The sequence below is a fragment of the Balearica regulorum genome, chromosome 7 (genome assembly GCF_011004875.1).
Source record: "Balearica regulorum gibbericeps isolate bBalReg1 chromosome 7, bBalReg1.pri, whole genome shotgun sequence".
NCBI classification, from domain to species: domain Eukaryota; kingdom Metazoa; phylum Chordata; class Aves; order Gruiformes; family Gruidae; genus Balearica; species Balearica regulorum.
The window spans coordinates 33,153,877-33,170,203 of record NC_046190.1 but is presented as its reverse complement, the minus strand read 5'-3'; the positions used below and the strand labels follow the sequence as shown (position 1 = coordinate 33,170,203).

General features: G+C 38.8%; 1 protein-coding gene across 11 annotated transcripts in view; it reads left to right on the top strand.

Moving 5' to 3' along the window:
- Positions 1–16,327, top strand: part of ANK3 (ankyrin 3) — a 369,687-nt gene that overhangs the window by 153,652 nt on the left and 199,708 nt on the right. For 6 of the 11 annotated variants that reach the window (XM_075758814.1, XM_075758813.1, XM_075758810.1 and 3 more), the window contains exon 1: positions 7,739–8,174. The exons of the other annotated variants lie outside the window; for them this stretch is intronic. In XM_075758814.1, the coding sequence (XP_075614929.1) occupies positions 8,061–8,174 (114 nt within the window). In that variant the 5' untranslated portion in view covers positions 7,739–8,060. Of the gene's footprint in view, positions 1–7,738; positions 8,175–16,327 lie in introns of those variants that run through there. 11 annotated transcript variants of the gene reach the window in all.

Below are 16,327 nucleotides of genomic sequence, written 5' to 3'. Positions count from 1 at the left end.
TCTTCACTGAAAATTCTGCACTTAGTTTGCTAAAATGGGAAGTCTGCAATTAAGGTCAGAGTTAGTAAATATTTCCTCTGTACCTGTTGAGGGAGCCTAGGTCCAGCGTGGAAGTGTGGCACTGAACAGGAAAGGAACTGAAACTGCAGCGCTCTCTCATTGGCTCACGTGTACCTGTTTTCCTTATCTTAGGAATAATGTGTGTTAGTAGTGGAATTTTTGCATATGAAAGTAGTTCAGACTAATTAAAAATGAAAAGTACCTACCATACAAAACAAGTCAAGGAACCATTTTTCTTGTACTTGCTGTATTTTTGCACCACAGAAATTCAACAAAAAATTATACAGTTGAAAGTCTCAAGGCAACTGGGAAATGCTGGAAACTTCAAAGAAAGCCTTTCTTGTGACCTTTTCAGATGGGTCCTTTGTTGCACTTATTCAGCAACTTTTTATTTCAAAATAAAACAATAAGTAAGCTGTTCTTGATCCGCAGAGTGTGGCAACAGGAAAATATACAGGCATTGGGTCATTTAGTGCAGCTCCCTACTGTTGAAGGCGGGTGGGGGAAATAACCCATTTCGTAAGGCGATCAAGTGCTGCCTTTGCCCAAAGTTATATGTATTTTTCCTTTTCTGGCTGTGTCATGGTAGGGAAGGTAAAGTAATATTTTTATAATCACAGTATGTTCCTAAGGCAAAGAGGCTTACTAGCCCTGGATACACATTGTGTAATGATTTATGTGGAGGCTCACTTAATCAAAATTTCTTCCAGCCTAAAGTATATATTTTTGACTGAAACCTAACAAAAATCAAATCACACTAATCCAAGGGCACTGGAAAAAGATCTATTAAATACAGGCAAAGGTGTTATATCTCTTTGTGACTGTTGGTCCCATCCTACTCTTTGTTTGGCAGCTTCATTTGCTTAAGCAGATTCACTTATTGACACCTTTGCAGGTATCTCAGTTCTGCAGTGGTATGGCTTGTTACATAGCTTTTATTATTATGAGACTGCTCCTGCTCAAAAAAAGGGACAGCAGGTGGGGACTTGATGCTGAGAAACTTAAAATACCACAAAGACATTTTGGGCTGCTGTTTTAGGTTATTTTTAAACCACCCTGAGACAGAGTGTTTTCCATCTGAGACAAGCAGGGAATAACTCCTCTTGTATCAGTTTGGGGACTGGATGACCTGGCAGAGGTGCTGCTGAAAGCCATGTAAGGATCTCTTTGGTATCTGCTTTCTTATGTTGAAGGAAACCCCTCCATGGGCTCAGTGTTCACTGGATGTGTTAAAGAATTGGCTATTGCTTTCATGTGTTGGAGCAGAAGTTAACAGATGCAGCAGTGATTAATTGTCCACTCAGTCTGAACCAGAAGACCCTGATGAATGGTTTTTGGTTTTTTTTGCATTTCTTTTTTTGAAGCTCACCAGGAAGGGATAGATCCTCCCCTCACATCACAGATAGTGCTCAAATTATGTGGGTGAGAGTACAAAACTGAAACAAAGCCTACTTTTGCACTTAATCCTATATGGCAGGATGGCTTTTCTTGGCCACGGTGGTATAATTTGCAGAGGCATCTAACAATTCCCAGACCAAAACTCTCAGTTTTATGCCATGTAGCACCTTCCTACTGACCTCCTGGTCCCCCTGTTGTACTGGGGCTTGCAGTAGCAAAACTAGGAGAGCACAGTGGACCAGGCAGAGAGTAACTATGAAACTAGGAATCTAGGCAATGTTAATATACTGAATTTATGGTTTCAGAATGTTATTGAGTAGCTCCAAAGAAGGGTTGAAAAATTTGTCACTCATTGTGATCTACTGTCAGTCCTGGGTATAACTTCTACCCATTAAAATGTTTGAAACCAATTTACTACCATGTCATAGAGTGATCTTTGTCAGCATCCCTAAGATACCAATACTCTAGATGTGAATTTCAGCCCTGATTGTAGTCTACTTGAATTGCAGGGGAAAATGTAGAAAAACCTTTTCTAGAAGCACACGCTTGTATAATTTCAATGGTTATTAGTAAATGTAGGTTTGTAACAATATCCTTGGTGGAGGAAGAATAGGAAGAAAGTTTTCTGTGTGTTAATTCATCAATAATTTAGTGATTACATATCTTACTCTTACTGTGTTCCTTGCAATCGGATACATTTCCTGGGCTCCTCTGCAAATCCATCCACAAACCCACTCAAAATCTTTCTTCCAATTTGTGTGCCTCTATAAATAAGATACACTGGTATCTTTTTCTTAGTTTGTTATGAGTCAGAGATGAAACTCTTTACACAATCTTCACAGAATAGTTAATATTAAATTGTCACTTTTAGCTCCCTTTCTCTGTATAGGCCTCAGACAAAATTATATTGTTTTGAAAGTGAAGGATGATAATCTCCAGATCCTGAGTACTCCGCAGTCTTTTATAGTCACACTTTCTACTGTGCTAGTGCATGAGCGCATTGTTTCTTTCTCCTGGTTTGTTTGCAGGCAGATTTATCATGCTCGTGGCCTGGGACAGTTGAAGATTTATTGTCCTGTTTTGTCTGCCCCTAGGGCCATGGGTTCACTGAGCCTTGAGTCAGCTTTTGAACTGTCCTGATTTACAATGTAAGTCTTAAAGGCAAACTAAAATCGGCAGTTGTTTTCTTTAAATGTCATGCCTCAAACTGGAAGTTAGTGACAAATTCACGTCACCCATCCTTATATTGGGAGTCTGGACTACAGGAGGTATAACTTCATCAGTTAACCAAACTGTGTCATCCCTGCACAGAGGAATAGTCATTTTGCACTTAATTCTGTGAGCTCGAATGTGATTGCTGCTTAGAGCTTGTTTGAGCTCAGAAGGCAGGTGATGTCTGGAGAGTGCTTAATGAAAAGCATATTCCATGACTGTTTTCTGTGTGGGTGTGTTTGGGGGTTTTAAGGTTTTTATTTTGAGGTTTTTTACATTTACAATTGTTAGCATTTCTACTTCAATTTCCAGTGAGATCAGCAGGTTCATTTAAGAAGTAGTAAGCCTCTTGGTAGGACAGTACACATACCCTCAGTTTCAAATATCTGGCCATTATCACTGCATCCCTGAATTTCTGTTATTTCCAAAGCTTTTTTTTTTTTTTAATACCGTTGTGCCATAAAGAAGTCAAATAAGAAAAAACCCACAATTCAATAAAGTTCCAAATTTTACACTATAAGTTTGAAGAAGTTGAGGCGAGCACTATAAACGTGGTCTATAAAATGCAAGTTAGATATTTCTCTCCTCTCCATGTAGTGCATGCATCCCTTTCTGACCCTGTCATGTTTCCTCAGAGTTTCTCTGGGATTGTTACTGCCAAAACAGAATTCTGCTAGAAGAGGCAGGTGGTGGGGGAAGCCCAATGCAACAAAACAGAAGGGCAAAACAAGCCTTAACTTTCTTATTTTCTATTCATTTGCTACTTAGTGACCTTGATTTTCTGCCTGTTTGGAGATGGGTCCATCCTGTCCTGACATCAGATGTGTGAAAAGGAGATAAAAGTAAAACTAGATGCTAAATAAGCTTTTAATCTTGTTGGTTTGGTTTTGAGATACAAGACCTGCTAGTCTAACATGTGAGCAGACAAATCTGACGAGATTCCTTTAAAGAGTTCTTTTGTGACTTAACTTTCACACAGCTTTTTTTTTTTTAACCAGAACTCTTATTTCTTCTGCTTAGTCTTCTCCTAAAGTGTTATTTTCATGTAAATTGATATTGCCCTTATTTCTAGTATGCCTTGTTCTTTTTCTTCTGTTTTTCTTCTCACTTCCACTGCTTTTCTCAACAAAATAATCCAGAGCCGGGCTCTGGATAGACTCCACTCTATTTGTTCTGTACCAGACAACTCAGAGATTAAGAATGTAAGAGTAACCTAACAAGAATTGGCTTTATTTTTCTTCATGTGTTTTCCTTTCCTTTGCTCTTTTTATTCTACCTATAATGTTTGTTTTTGTCTTTGGGAATGTAAACATACTTTGTTTACCAGTAAGAGTTATAGTGACCTACTAGCACTGCATGTGATTATAAGCCTTCTTTGATCCATAGTGATCTAAATAATGTAAATATCAAATGTTTCTATGGTGTTCCATCTTCCCTAAAAGAGCTTTTTTGGCATATTCTTAGTAAACCAATATTTTAATGATTGTCTCATCTTTTTTTTTCTTTTTTTTTTTTGTGCTGCATAATTATTTAAATGTATAAGTGATGGTACCATCTTTACTCCATAAGCTGCTAATTGATGTTAACTCCAATAATTAGATTGCAAACACTTTTCCTATCCCTATAATTTCTTGTGGTTTTTCAAGGTCTGTCTCAATGTTACGTGCTAATGCCATTTTGCAGTCTCTTGAATCTAGTTTTAACAGTGGGACTAGCAGGTTAAACTAAACCAAATGACGCACTTTCAAGTTGATAAAATCAGTTCTCAGCCATTACAACTTTGAGTAGATGAAGCTAAGTAGATGTTATCCTTGCACTCACAGAAAGTGTAAATTTCCTATTGTTCAAGTAAGATACAGTTTATCATTCTCCATAACTTTATCAGGACCCTATGGATTGTGCTGAAAGACTCATTGGCATTTCATTAACTTTGTAATTAAAGGTGAAATCAAATAGCTTAATTATTTTACTGAAGTCTGAAAAGAAGCACTTAATGAACTTTTCCAGTACCTAATTCCCTTGAAGTGAGTTATGACATATCTGGCATGAAAACCTTCACGCTTCATCCAACTTTTGTCTGGCAATGCCCTATCACCTTCTAGTGAATGATGCCAGTTCACCATTTCCCCAAAAGCAGAAGTTGTACATATACAGTCTCTTTTTCACAGGGGTCTGAATCTTTTACTCACACGTTTTTGTAACCTCTTTTCTGTTTGAGACTTTTCCAGCCTGCAAGCAACACAGTCTCCCTTGTATTGCTCCAAATATAAGGGATCTTCCTTTTTTTTTTTGGACTGGTGCTTTACTAGCTAAGACACAATTTTCTCAAAATCCTAGCTTGAAAAGGCATTTTTTTTCTTCCTGAAATCTAATTCATGAGGAGTTTGGACTCTGCAGTTCAAGCAGGGATTGTAATCCACATAATAAAAACATCTATGTGTTTGGTCCAGTTGGTTAATTAGCTGAAAAGATACTTGGGATGAAGCAGGCTTGGCTGACAGATAAAATCCTTGCACTTATGCATATCTCAAGGGATTGGGTGAGTTCACTTATTATCCTCATTTGTTAGAATTATTCTCATTAATAAAAGCTTGGGCTGCTTTCTACCTGCATAGAATATGGCCTGTGCATAAGGCAGTGTTAGGGCTTTTAACCTGTGTATGTGTGTGTTTTTCTCTGTGCCAACACTTTAAAAAGTATGCTTTGAGTATTTTAAACATATAAGACTTTATAATGCGTTATTTGTATTTCCATTTAATGAGGTTATTTAGGGATAAATTACAGTTTAGTATGGTTAAAAGGTTTATGGAAGGTCACCGAATTAGCTAGCAAGTGGTGAACGACAGCAGCATTCGCTTCATTTGTGGCTCGAATAAGAAGTTGTTTTCCTAAGGCAAAAGGCTCATGAGTCTTCCAAATCCAGATGGAAATGTGCTAGGAATAACAGGGATCCAACTCCACTGAATTTCATTTAATCCATTTTCAGTTCTGGTCCTGCTGTATTTTCTAACCACTGCTAATAACTGCGTTCTGTCAGACAGGGAAACTAATGTCAGCTTTATTTTACAGAGAAACAACTGAGCTTGAGAGAAAATAACTGCCAAGGTCATGCAGGCAGCTTGTGAGGTAGAAAGTGAAGCCTTGGGTGCTTTTTTTTTTTATTCTTTCAATGAGCACAAGGCAGTCTTCTGTTTCCCATTGAAACTTGAGAGTTTCTCCACCAGCCTCCTTGAGATACCTTCTCTAGACCCCCTAAGTCAGCAGCTCTGCCCAGTTCCCCTCTCCAGCAGGGCTCCTGTGGTACAATACAGTCTTCTCACTGCTGCCCTGTGCTTCACTGAAGAGCTGGGCCAAAATCCAGATACCTGCCTGAATGTGGCCTTTGACTGCTTGCAGTTATGCTCCTTGCCTTACAGTTGAAAGCATGCTTTGGGCGTCCTTTGAGTATACTCTTTGCATCTTTAAAAATAGAAATATGTTTATTCAAGCTTCTACAGCATGTGGAGAAGCAGGAATTTTCTTCTTCTGGTTCAAAACCAGGCATTGCCCAAACGCAACGTTCCTCTTTCCACAACTTTCCAAAGACAACATTATATAAGTCTTCAGAAACCTTTCAGATCTGGAGGAGGAGTAGGGAGAGGTACATGTTGGTGTGTGGTATGGGGAGTTTTGGATACAGACAGGAACCTGTGATTTTACTGCATCAGGAAGCAAGGTCCCTAAGGTCATGTAACTGTGGTCTCCATCCTTGAGTATTTCTTAAAAGGCATTCCAAAATAAACAACTTTTTAAACTTAGTTTGTTAGCCTGTGAACAGTAGACAAGCAGTGCACTATGTGCTGCCTTTTGGACAACATATAGTGTGTTCAAAGCAGTTTCTGTTTTGGAGATTTAAAGGGTTATTTTACTTTTAGCCATGTTATGTGAAAACTAAAGCAATGGATGCTTGTCACTGGAACTCAACAACCTGGATTCAGAAAACTTCTCTCAAGTTCAGGGGAAGAATATTTATAAACTCGTGAGACCTCTGGATTTTGTGCTACACTCTGAAGATTCAATATGATATGGCTAATTGCACTTCAAATTTAACTTTTTACAGCAAATTCTGTTTTTTTTCCGTCTGGAAATAAATGCTAGTATCATGTAAAATACACTGGTTTCACTTGTGGAGACTGGTTCTTATCTGAAAGAAATCAGACTGCCTTAAAATGCTAATCTTCCTTACTGCGAAGTATGCTACTAGGAATACTAGGAAAGGTTGAAACCAGCAATCTCAAGGCAAGCTGCTGATTGTTCATATTTGTGTAGAAAAAATAAGGTTCCTTATTTACTAGATGCTTGCTCTGTGTTCATCCTAGTAAAAGATCCTCCTGCAGGCCTTAATACTGCTGCTATTTTACCTCCCATAATGAATATTCAAAAGCTGCAGTCATTGAGGACTCAGGTGGCAAAAATAGTAAGATGATTGAAGCAAGCCTTGACATAAAAGCCTAAAAGTACATTTCCAACTACATGGAGAGAGCGCTGATTTCCCTTTCTGACCACGTAAAAGAACGGTGCCAGGAAATCTCCCATGAATTAAATGCCTGTTTCACACACTAGTGTGATTGCATCTATCTTTCTGTAAGATGTGTTGTAATAAGTATGTTTAAAAAAAAAAAAGGAAAAAAAGACAACAGGGCTTTCTGTAATCCTCTCTCACAAAATGTATTGGAATTGAAAAATGGGTATAAAGGACACACTGTTAAGATACGGCAATGCATGCATTGTTTTCTGCATAATGCAGTCAGGGTCTCCATGGTAAAAAGAAATTTTTATTTTATTTTTTTGTCACCATCAGCAGTTAACCTAAAGTAGGAGCTGCTCCATTTCATTATAGGTTAAATGGCTTACCATACAAAACTAGCTGAGAAATGTACATCATTACCACTGCATTTTTAAATAGGTTTTAAAAACATGCTTTAGGATTAGTGAAGAAAATACAATACAGCATATGTTATTGTTCTGGAATTTTTTTTAATAGAAAGCGCTTCTTTTCAGCATTCCCCCTACAGTGGAGTCACTTAGACACTTCCAGCTGGTGGCAGGGGATACAGCCATAATACAGCTTTCTCTGTCCCAGCTGTCTTTTTCATTACGTTAAATGCATTACGATGGCTGCACTGTTTTATAAAGGTTCAGGTACAGAAAGGTATAAGAAGAAATCTGCAACTATGTATTTTTATAGTGACTGCAAGCTTCTGTGAGATTCTGAATCCTGAATGTGTTCCTGGCTCTGGTCACAGATTTCCTTCCAATCACTGGAACAGTTGCTGTAAGGGCTGGCTAAAGGTGCCTGAGGAAATCACCTTTTCCAAGGGAGCATTGTTGTAAAGGATTTTTAATGCATTATGGCTCACGCAGCATCACAGTTAAAGAAAAACAGGGATTTAGAAATTAATGCTGATGAAGAGACTGAGAAAAAAAGAAAACACAGGAAAAGATCCCGGGATCGGAAGAAAAAGGTATCTAGATCTGTGCCAAATTCTGACAGGGTTTCTTTTGTTTTAATTTTCTTACCTTGCAATTGAAGTATCAAAGCTTGTTCTTGCGTGTAACTTGGTAGCTGAGTAATTTGTTAACGTTGTAAAATAGCATTGATAACTATGACTGTGGGGTTTGCAAAGCAATTGAATGTTTAATTGGATATTAGTTGATTGCAGTGATGATGCAGAAGGTGTGCTTTCATTTCCTAGATAAATCACCTGTGTTACCATGATATGCAAACTGTGAGTGAGTTGAAAATAGTTTGTAACTGTGATGTGAGGTTAAATGCTGAGCTCTCTCAAAGGTTTAACAGCATAATAGTTTAGCCGTACATACATGTACTTAAGGCGATGTGTATGGAGGCAGGTTTTTTTTCTTTGTGTTGGGACTGTGTCACATGTTTGGCTTCTGAAACATCCGTTTTTGGGATAATGTTACAGAAATAAGGTGTTTCACTGTTCCCTTTTTTTCTTAAGGGTAAGCTGTTCTACAGAATTGAGTTGTAACAATCTGTTATTATCAACTTTCTTTTGTTAGGGAAATATGTGACTGGGATTGCAGAGCCTGTTTTTTCTCTGCTGTAGATTTGTCTTAGCTGCAGAAAACCCTTCAGCACACTAGGACCCGAAAAATTCAGTAGGCACTGCATTGCTCATTGTTCAATTCAGGAGCCTCTGTGCGATTCCAGTCTTCCTGTTTCTCTCTAAGGTATAAAGCAAAATAGTTATGGTTTGTGGCATAATGACAGATAAAAGAGGCCAGCCACTTTGGCAGTTCTGTGGCTCTGTCCTTAAAAATGACACCTTGTACTCTGCTCCATAGCAATAAGGTCCTGCCGTGATTTCTTGTCTTTGGCTGTATTTTATTATAATTTTCCAAGAACCTATCAAGAAGTCAGTTGTCTTAGTGGAAACCTGGGCATGTAGTATTTCTGTGTGCATTTGTGAAATCCCCCTAAGGGGGACTGGATAATCTTCATATGCTCAGAGAAGCAGTGCATGTGCTTCCTAAATGACATGTAGATTTCCTCTAACATATGTGCATCTTTCGGTTGGGTGAGAGTCAGCATTTCCCTGCCCTTTTCTCTTTTTTTCTCTGCTGTGGCAGTACTATACCTAAGGAAAGGCACCAAGAAACCTACTGCCTTCTGTTCTAGTGAGCACATTAGGAGACTGTTTAGATGGCTGCAGCGAATGTACTGCAGCATGTTAACTGTAGGTATTTTTTCTGTGTGAATGTATATACAAAGATCTTCTGAATCATCTTCCAATATAAAGGAATGTGTGAAAATAAGATTCTATTTTTGGGGCCAATTTTGAGGCACTGCTGTTTGAAACTGCCCTGAATTAGTAATATTTTTCCTGTCTGCTCTTTAGGTTATGTGCAGGTCTGTAATGTAACTTGGGGTGGGTTTTTTTCTCCCCAGGTGAAATTTACCACAGCAGTTAAGAATTTTTAGGAGCCAGGTTGTTAACCCATCTCTACCTATAGCTTGTGAGATAAAATGTATAGTCTCTCAGCTAACGCTACTCATGATGCAGGAAGCCCACGCTGTACTTAATGTGCTCAAGTTTAACAATAGCATGCCCAACCATATCTGTATACTGTCTTTGTGTGAGGGTGCTTTCTCACAGTTTGTAATTAGAACAATATAGAAGGGATGTAGCAGTGAGAGGCTCTTGATCCAGTGAGGTGAGACAATTGCTTTGTGGACAAAAATGCTTTATTGTTTATACAACACAGTGCTGTAGAAAGGAAATCTCTTAGCAACCAGAGTGGCACATGGATAAATATCAGCCTATTAATCTCAAATGTGTGGATTTTTTCAGTGTTTTATTTCTGCATCTTAAGAATGAGATAAAATAGAGAGCTTTTGCCCCACCAAAGGCTTTTGCTGGGTTCCTCCCCAGCCCCTTCATGTCACACTGGAATTTGGTAGCTTATTCCAGTTTCTTTCTGGGTTTCCTTAGGACTTTGCAGGTTCAGGGCATGTAGAGGCTTTCTCTATTAGGAGAATAGAGCAAAAAGCAGCAATTGCTTTACTTAAAATTTATATGTTTGGGCATCAGTCTTCTCATAGCAAAGACATGGTTTTGCCACCCAGTACATAGGGCGTAGGAAGTCCAATAATTGTGGTTTGCCATTTTGTACTTTCCTGACTATTTAAAACATTTTCCCCCCAATTTTTCCACTATGAGTTGTGAGTCACTTCTTGTTCCTCTGCACCACCCACAAGCAAGCAGTACTCGAGGTTTTTTTTGTTGATCACATGATACTGCACAAAGCTAACCCTTTGCTTAAGCAGTATACAGAAATATCCTTTAGGGTCTTCCAATCACATTGGAACAGCAGAGAGTGCTAATGTTTCTGGATAATTTATACAGTAAGGAGACGAAGGCAGCCAATAGTTAGAAAGTAAGGCTGGTGGGAGCACCCAGTGTCCTAGACTTGATGATACCAGCAACAGTCATGCTGATTTATGTTCCTATTTAGTTTGAGGATTGCAGTCTGAGGGTAATATTTCACTGCTTTTGACCAGTTAAGCAATTTACAGTGTAATAATGTTTCTGTTAAGGCTTGCTTCAATACTTGTACATGAGAGATGACCTTTTTAAAAATATACACAAAACCCCTCCTGTACTGTATCCAATACCATTTAATTTCAAGGTGAGATATTTTCAAATTGCCGCACTTAGCTCTGTAGAGACGCTGTGCTTCTGTGCCCTGTGGTCCCACCATGCTTTTTCTGTCTGCCTGAATTAAAAATATTTCTGAAGGTTCAGAGCTTAAATAGTTTAATTCATGTAAGAGAAAGGGATGGGGCCAGGAAGTGAAGTGAGTACAGTGAAGGGTCTGCATTATACAGGTTTCCCTTTTATTCTGTTCAAGTTTATACTACAGCTTCAAGCAGTTCTGCCTCTGGATGGTTGTGCAGTGTCCTACACTGCAAATAGTTTGAGTATGCCCAAGGGCAGACCTGAGCCGTAAATGGTATCACAGAACAAGCCAAGCCACCCTTAATAATAAGTGATTGATAGGGTGGCTTGCTTGATTCCTTATAGTGCAGCTCTGTTGTGCATAGTTTGGTTTGTGAAAACTAGAAATTGTTTATCCTACGATAATGTCTGGAAAGAAATTAGTTGCTTAGTCAGTGCTGTTCCTAAAATAAAGGTGAAATCTCCGAATTTATTTTTTTGTGTGTGTGCTCACTGTTTAGTACATAGTAGAAGAGAAGGGGAGGTCTTGGCACATACTGAATGATTTATGTTTTATACAATATTCAGTAGAACTGAAGTGGTTTCCACTTGTGTGTAGTGCTCAGGAGCTAGCATGTTTTTTGGGAACGCAGAATAGCTTGATCTTAATGCAAAGCCTGGCTGCTGCCATATCTGAGATGTTAAAGGCTGTTCCTGTCACATCCTCTGCTGCTGCAAACTTGGGGGCAGCAGGGAAAGTAATGAATGCCAATGTCACAAATCCTGGTAATTTCATCATAAGGCTCCAGTGTTTGAAGGTTTAACTTAAAAACATTCAGGTGAAAAATTGCCCTGCAATTTCCTAATGGGTATACATCGAAATGCTGTGTCAGGAATGATCAACCTGTAGCTGTGCAGCTGTTCATGTGGGTTCAAGGAGCTTGTGCATCTCCGGGACTGGGCTGTCCTCCCAGCTGCGAGGGCCTATGGGAGATGGCTTGGACTGCCCAAGGTGGCAGAACCAGAGACACCTCCCAGGGGCAGCGGGATGCCAGGAGGGCAGCATCATATCCTAGCTGAGGGGAAAGGAAACAGTGGAAGTCCCCCAGCTCTCTTGGGGCTGTCAAATGTTTTATGGATCTCAGCTGTGTCAAGGTTTCAGTATGAATCTCATGAGGTTGAAAAAATTCACCATCTGCACACACACAATTAACCTGAGCAAAGGGTTGTGTGCAGACTAGTTTCAATGCAAGTGGCTTCCCTGTTTTAGTTCACAGTGATAATTAAACAGGTTTAAGGAAAACGGGTAATTCTTTCTCTGACAGGTATATGTTCCTGTAATGAATTGCTCTGTGATTTAAAAAGCAATTCAGGTTGGAATTGATGCAGTTTTCACACGGAACCAAGTCTAGCAGTTATCAGGTAAAACTTGAAATGTGAGTTTTAAAGGCTTTTAACTCAGATAGCAAGTATGAATCCCCATCTAATTTTTAATTTTTTTTAAATCTCATGATTTCTAAAAAAAAAAATTAAAAAAAATCTCAGGATTAGCAAGGTCTATTTCATGACTTCTGAATATTTGAACTTGACCGTAGTAGAATCTAGACAGCTCAGGCACAAATGTTTGTTCCTTAGCTCATTTGTGTTAAGGCACAAACCAGGCAGACGTTGCTCTAACATCTGGGAATGTAACCTATGGCAAATGGAAAGATGATGTAGATTAGGGCCAGAAGGAAAAATTGTTGAAGTCAGCAAATCTTTCCTAGGTACTAGGAAAACGTTAATCATATCCTTGATTTTGGACATAATGCTCTGTCAAAGACAAATCTAATTAAATAATTGAGAGATATTTTTGATAGATGTTTAGGGACACTGGTGGATGAGATATCTACTAGCAGTGTTGAATTCTTACAAGCATGGGGTCTGGTGGTGAAAGAGTGTTTCTGTTCAGCTGGAAAAACAATTCCTTCTTTGAAGATGACCTCCAAAGGAATGAAAAGATTGCATTGTATTGTGTGGGTAACACTACAGCATCATTTGAAGTGGGTACTGCTCAGTGTTACTTTCTTATTTATAAACCCAGAAAAAAAATTTGCACTGTTATACATTTACATTTTTTTAGTCAGGTTTAGAACATTTCAGCTTTACCTCTTCACCTTCTTGATGCCTCAAGATTGTGCCGCCCTAACAGATGGCCATCAGTTATTGTGCAAATGTCAGTCTGGGTTATAAACCATGTTATGCTTAATATTACCAGCTTGCAGTGGGAGGAGATGGGGAAGAAGAGGACTAACAATGGGTGACCTTGCCATTATAGGGAGATTGCTCAGTGACTAGATTTAGAGCTGGACTCTCAGTGAGTGTAAATCAATACTGTTTCAACTACTTGGTTGGTACTAATGGAATCTTTTATCCTTCTGGGTTTTCCACCCAGGCTGGCTTTTATTTGGGTTTTTTTGAGGAGAGCTGAGGGGTAAATGTCCCTTCTAGGGAAAATGGATACTTTTGAAGCAAAAGAAAGTTCAAAGATGATGTTTGAACAGCAATTAAAAAAAAAAACAAAAACCCCAAACAAAAACCAAACACACACACACCCCCCCCAAACCAAAAACCAACCAACCAAACCTCTTTACCTGATTATGAATACTCAACCCTTTGCCAAAAGTCAAAGCACTGTTAATTTCAACCTTGCCTGAATTGATTGCTTTAGAATATGTGACAGGTACTTTGATAAAATTTGGCTTGGCCATTCACTAAATATTTGTAACTGAGAGCCAAAATATTTGTTGACTAGTGGAACTGACTGAGCACCTGCTAAAACTGAGTGTTAGACTCAAACCTAGTTTGACTGGAACGGGGGCTAAGAACTAGGTTCTTGCTGTAGGTGATGTGGGTAGAAAAGAGAAATAGAGAAGAAAAAAGTCTGAGTTGTAAGTTGTATTTAAAAAATAATTTTACTTAATTCACATACAAAGGGAATTGATATATTCCCATGTTGATTTGAATGGAACTGTGGATAATAAAGGACTGGATTTGCTGCAGTAACTCGTACAGCTGTTTAGGTCACTGGTAGAGTGGTAACGGGGATTTACTGACTTGAGACAGTAGGGCTAGCGCAGGACTGTGTTGTAAAGGCATAGAGAATCAAGCCTTAAGGGTTTGACTGGGCCCAACGTGCCTGTTGAGTTGGAAACCTCTTAAGCCTTTTAGTAACTCTATGAAATAACGCTTCCTGTTAGTCTGGGATGTGTTACATTCAGGTAATGAGCTCAACTGAGATGATGGAGTTGCCCCACAGAGTTCCTGACTTCAGTTATCTAACTTAGGCTATAGCCCTATATATTGAATGGAAAAAGATAGGTGCCTTCAGAGGATAAGTCAGTGCATGTAAATGAGACAATTTAAAGCAATGTCCTCGTTTTCAAAGGTATCCGAATATCCTCCAGCCCTGCAGCTTCAGCTGAGAGCTTTGGGCATTCTGCAGATTGAGCCCTGGCATCTCTGGTGGATGTTTGGGATCATATAACACTTTTTAAAAAATCTTTCTTGTGTGTCTGTTGCCTGAGCACGGTATTTGCGTGGAGCTCTGCTTTGTTGGCCAGTGCTTCGTGAGGTGGCTAGATACAAATCTCCATGGAAGAGGTCAGCTTTTGTTTTAATTTTTTTTTTTCCACAAATGTTGAAATCACTGTATGGTAACTTGAAAGGGAAATCCAACAGAATATTTCTTTAGTATTTATTCAAGTGAGATTAATGTGGATAGGAGAATTAGATTGAAACAATCTTGTACAAATTGAAAAGAAAATTCACTCTGGGATGTTTTTATTTTAAAAAAAATAAATCATAATTTTGCCAATAAACTGAAGTTCTCCATTATTTAGAAGTCATGACTGTTCAGTAATGTGAATTCATCCACATGACGTTCTTAGCGCTCTGAGATGTACATAAGCAGTTTAATGCCTTTATATTATGTACCATAACTAAAACTTTATTTTGATGATGTAGTTGCAGAAAGATACAGGACCTACTGTACTGCATAGTCACTATCATCTGAGCATTATTTTAGAAAACCTTTTATGGTTTAACGACCTGAAAGATGTATTTTACCTCAGTTGTTCAGCTATGTTTTATTCACAGTTTTGGATTTTAGCTTATTGGGCAGCTGAAGGGTCTAATGTATTATATATTGTGCCACCATGGTTATCAACTTTAAATCTCAGTTTGACTGTTGTTCATTTCAGTATCTTCCTAATCTTTCACTGAAAATCATTCATAATTAAAGAGAAAAGGACAAAGTAGAAAGGATTGATTTGGATGGGTTTTTTAGGTTAGTTAATTGTGCAGATTCCGATATCCTCGTTTATGCAGAATATATGCTACTCCTTATTTATCCCACTGGAATTCATGGGACTTTATAGAAGTTGTTACTTATTGATAAAAGTGGCAGTATCCAAGGCCTCTGTTAACACCTTGATTGCTCATGAGCACAAGAAGGAAACAAAAGTCAGTACCTTAGCAGGTATCCACCACCCCATCATGGCAAGTTATACAGACACTGTCCGCATTTATTTCATGGGTGTGATGTGACATATAGTGCCTAGAGGAGGCTACCTCAACAAAAATCTCCATCAGTAGTATTAAACTTGGTGTCTCTGGTGGCCTCATCGCTACCGGGAGCCAGGCAGGCTCTCAGGTGTGCCTGCTGCTTCACCTGTGGAATTAGTTGTTTGTACCATACCAAAACCTTGTCACTTGCTTCCCTTGTGAAGGAAGAGATGCATGTGTCATTTTGACACCTGATCTAATGTCAGTGGAAATCACTGCCTGCTTTCTGGAAAGAAGTCTGTGATGGCTTATAGAAGATTGTAGTTTGTAGATTCTGAACAGCTCTCAGTTTTGGTGCATATTGAGGGGAAAATCACAGGTCACTAAATGAGCTTGAATTCCATTAATGTGTTCTGCAGTCATCTGTAACACGCCTTTAAGCACACACGCATAGATGGGATGAGAGTATAATATGTCAATTGTTTGTATTTCTGTAGAATATGGAAGGTATTTTTGAAAGCAGAAAAGCGTGTATCTCTTGTGAAATCTTGTCAGCTCAGCTCTGAGCTCTAGCCTTACCCTTAACCATGTGGCCTCTGCCTTTTGAAATAAGATGCTATTAAGTAACCAGGCTCTGCTGGAGTAAGTTGGGAGGGAAGTCAGAAGAGGAGACAGGTAGCTGCTGAATTCTGAGTGCCGTGAAAGGATTTCCTGGAGCTGCTGAAGTGGCTGGTTTTGCACAAAAATATTTTAAAAGTAAGCACCATGATTATGCAAATCCTTGAACTCTGATAGACTACAAGCACCAGTAACCAATCTAAATTCAAGCAGTTGCATAGCTCACTAGTACTGAGGACTAACTATGGGGGTGTAACACAAATACTTGTCTC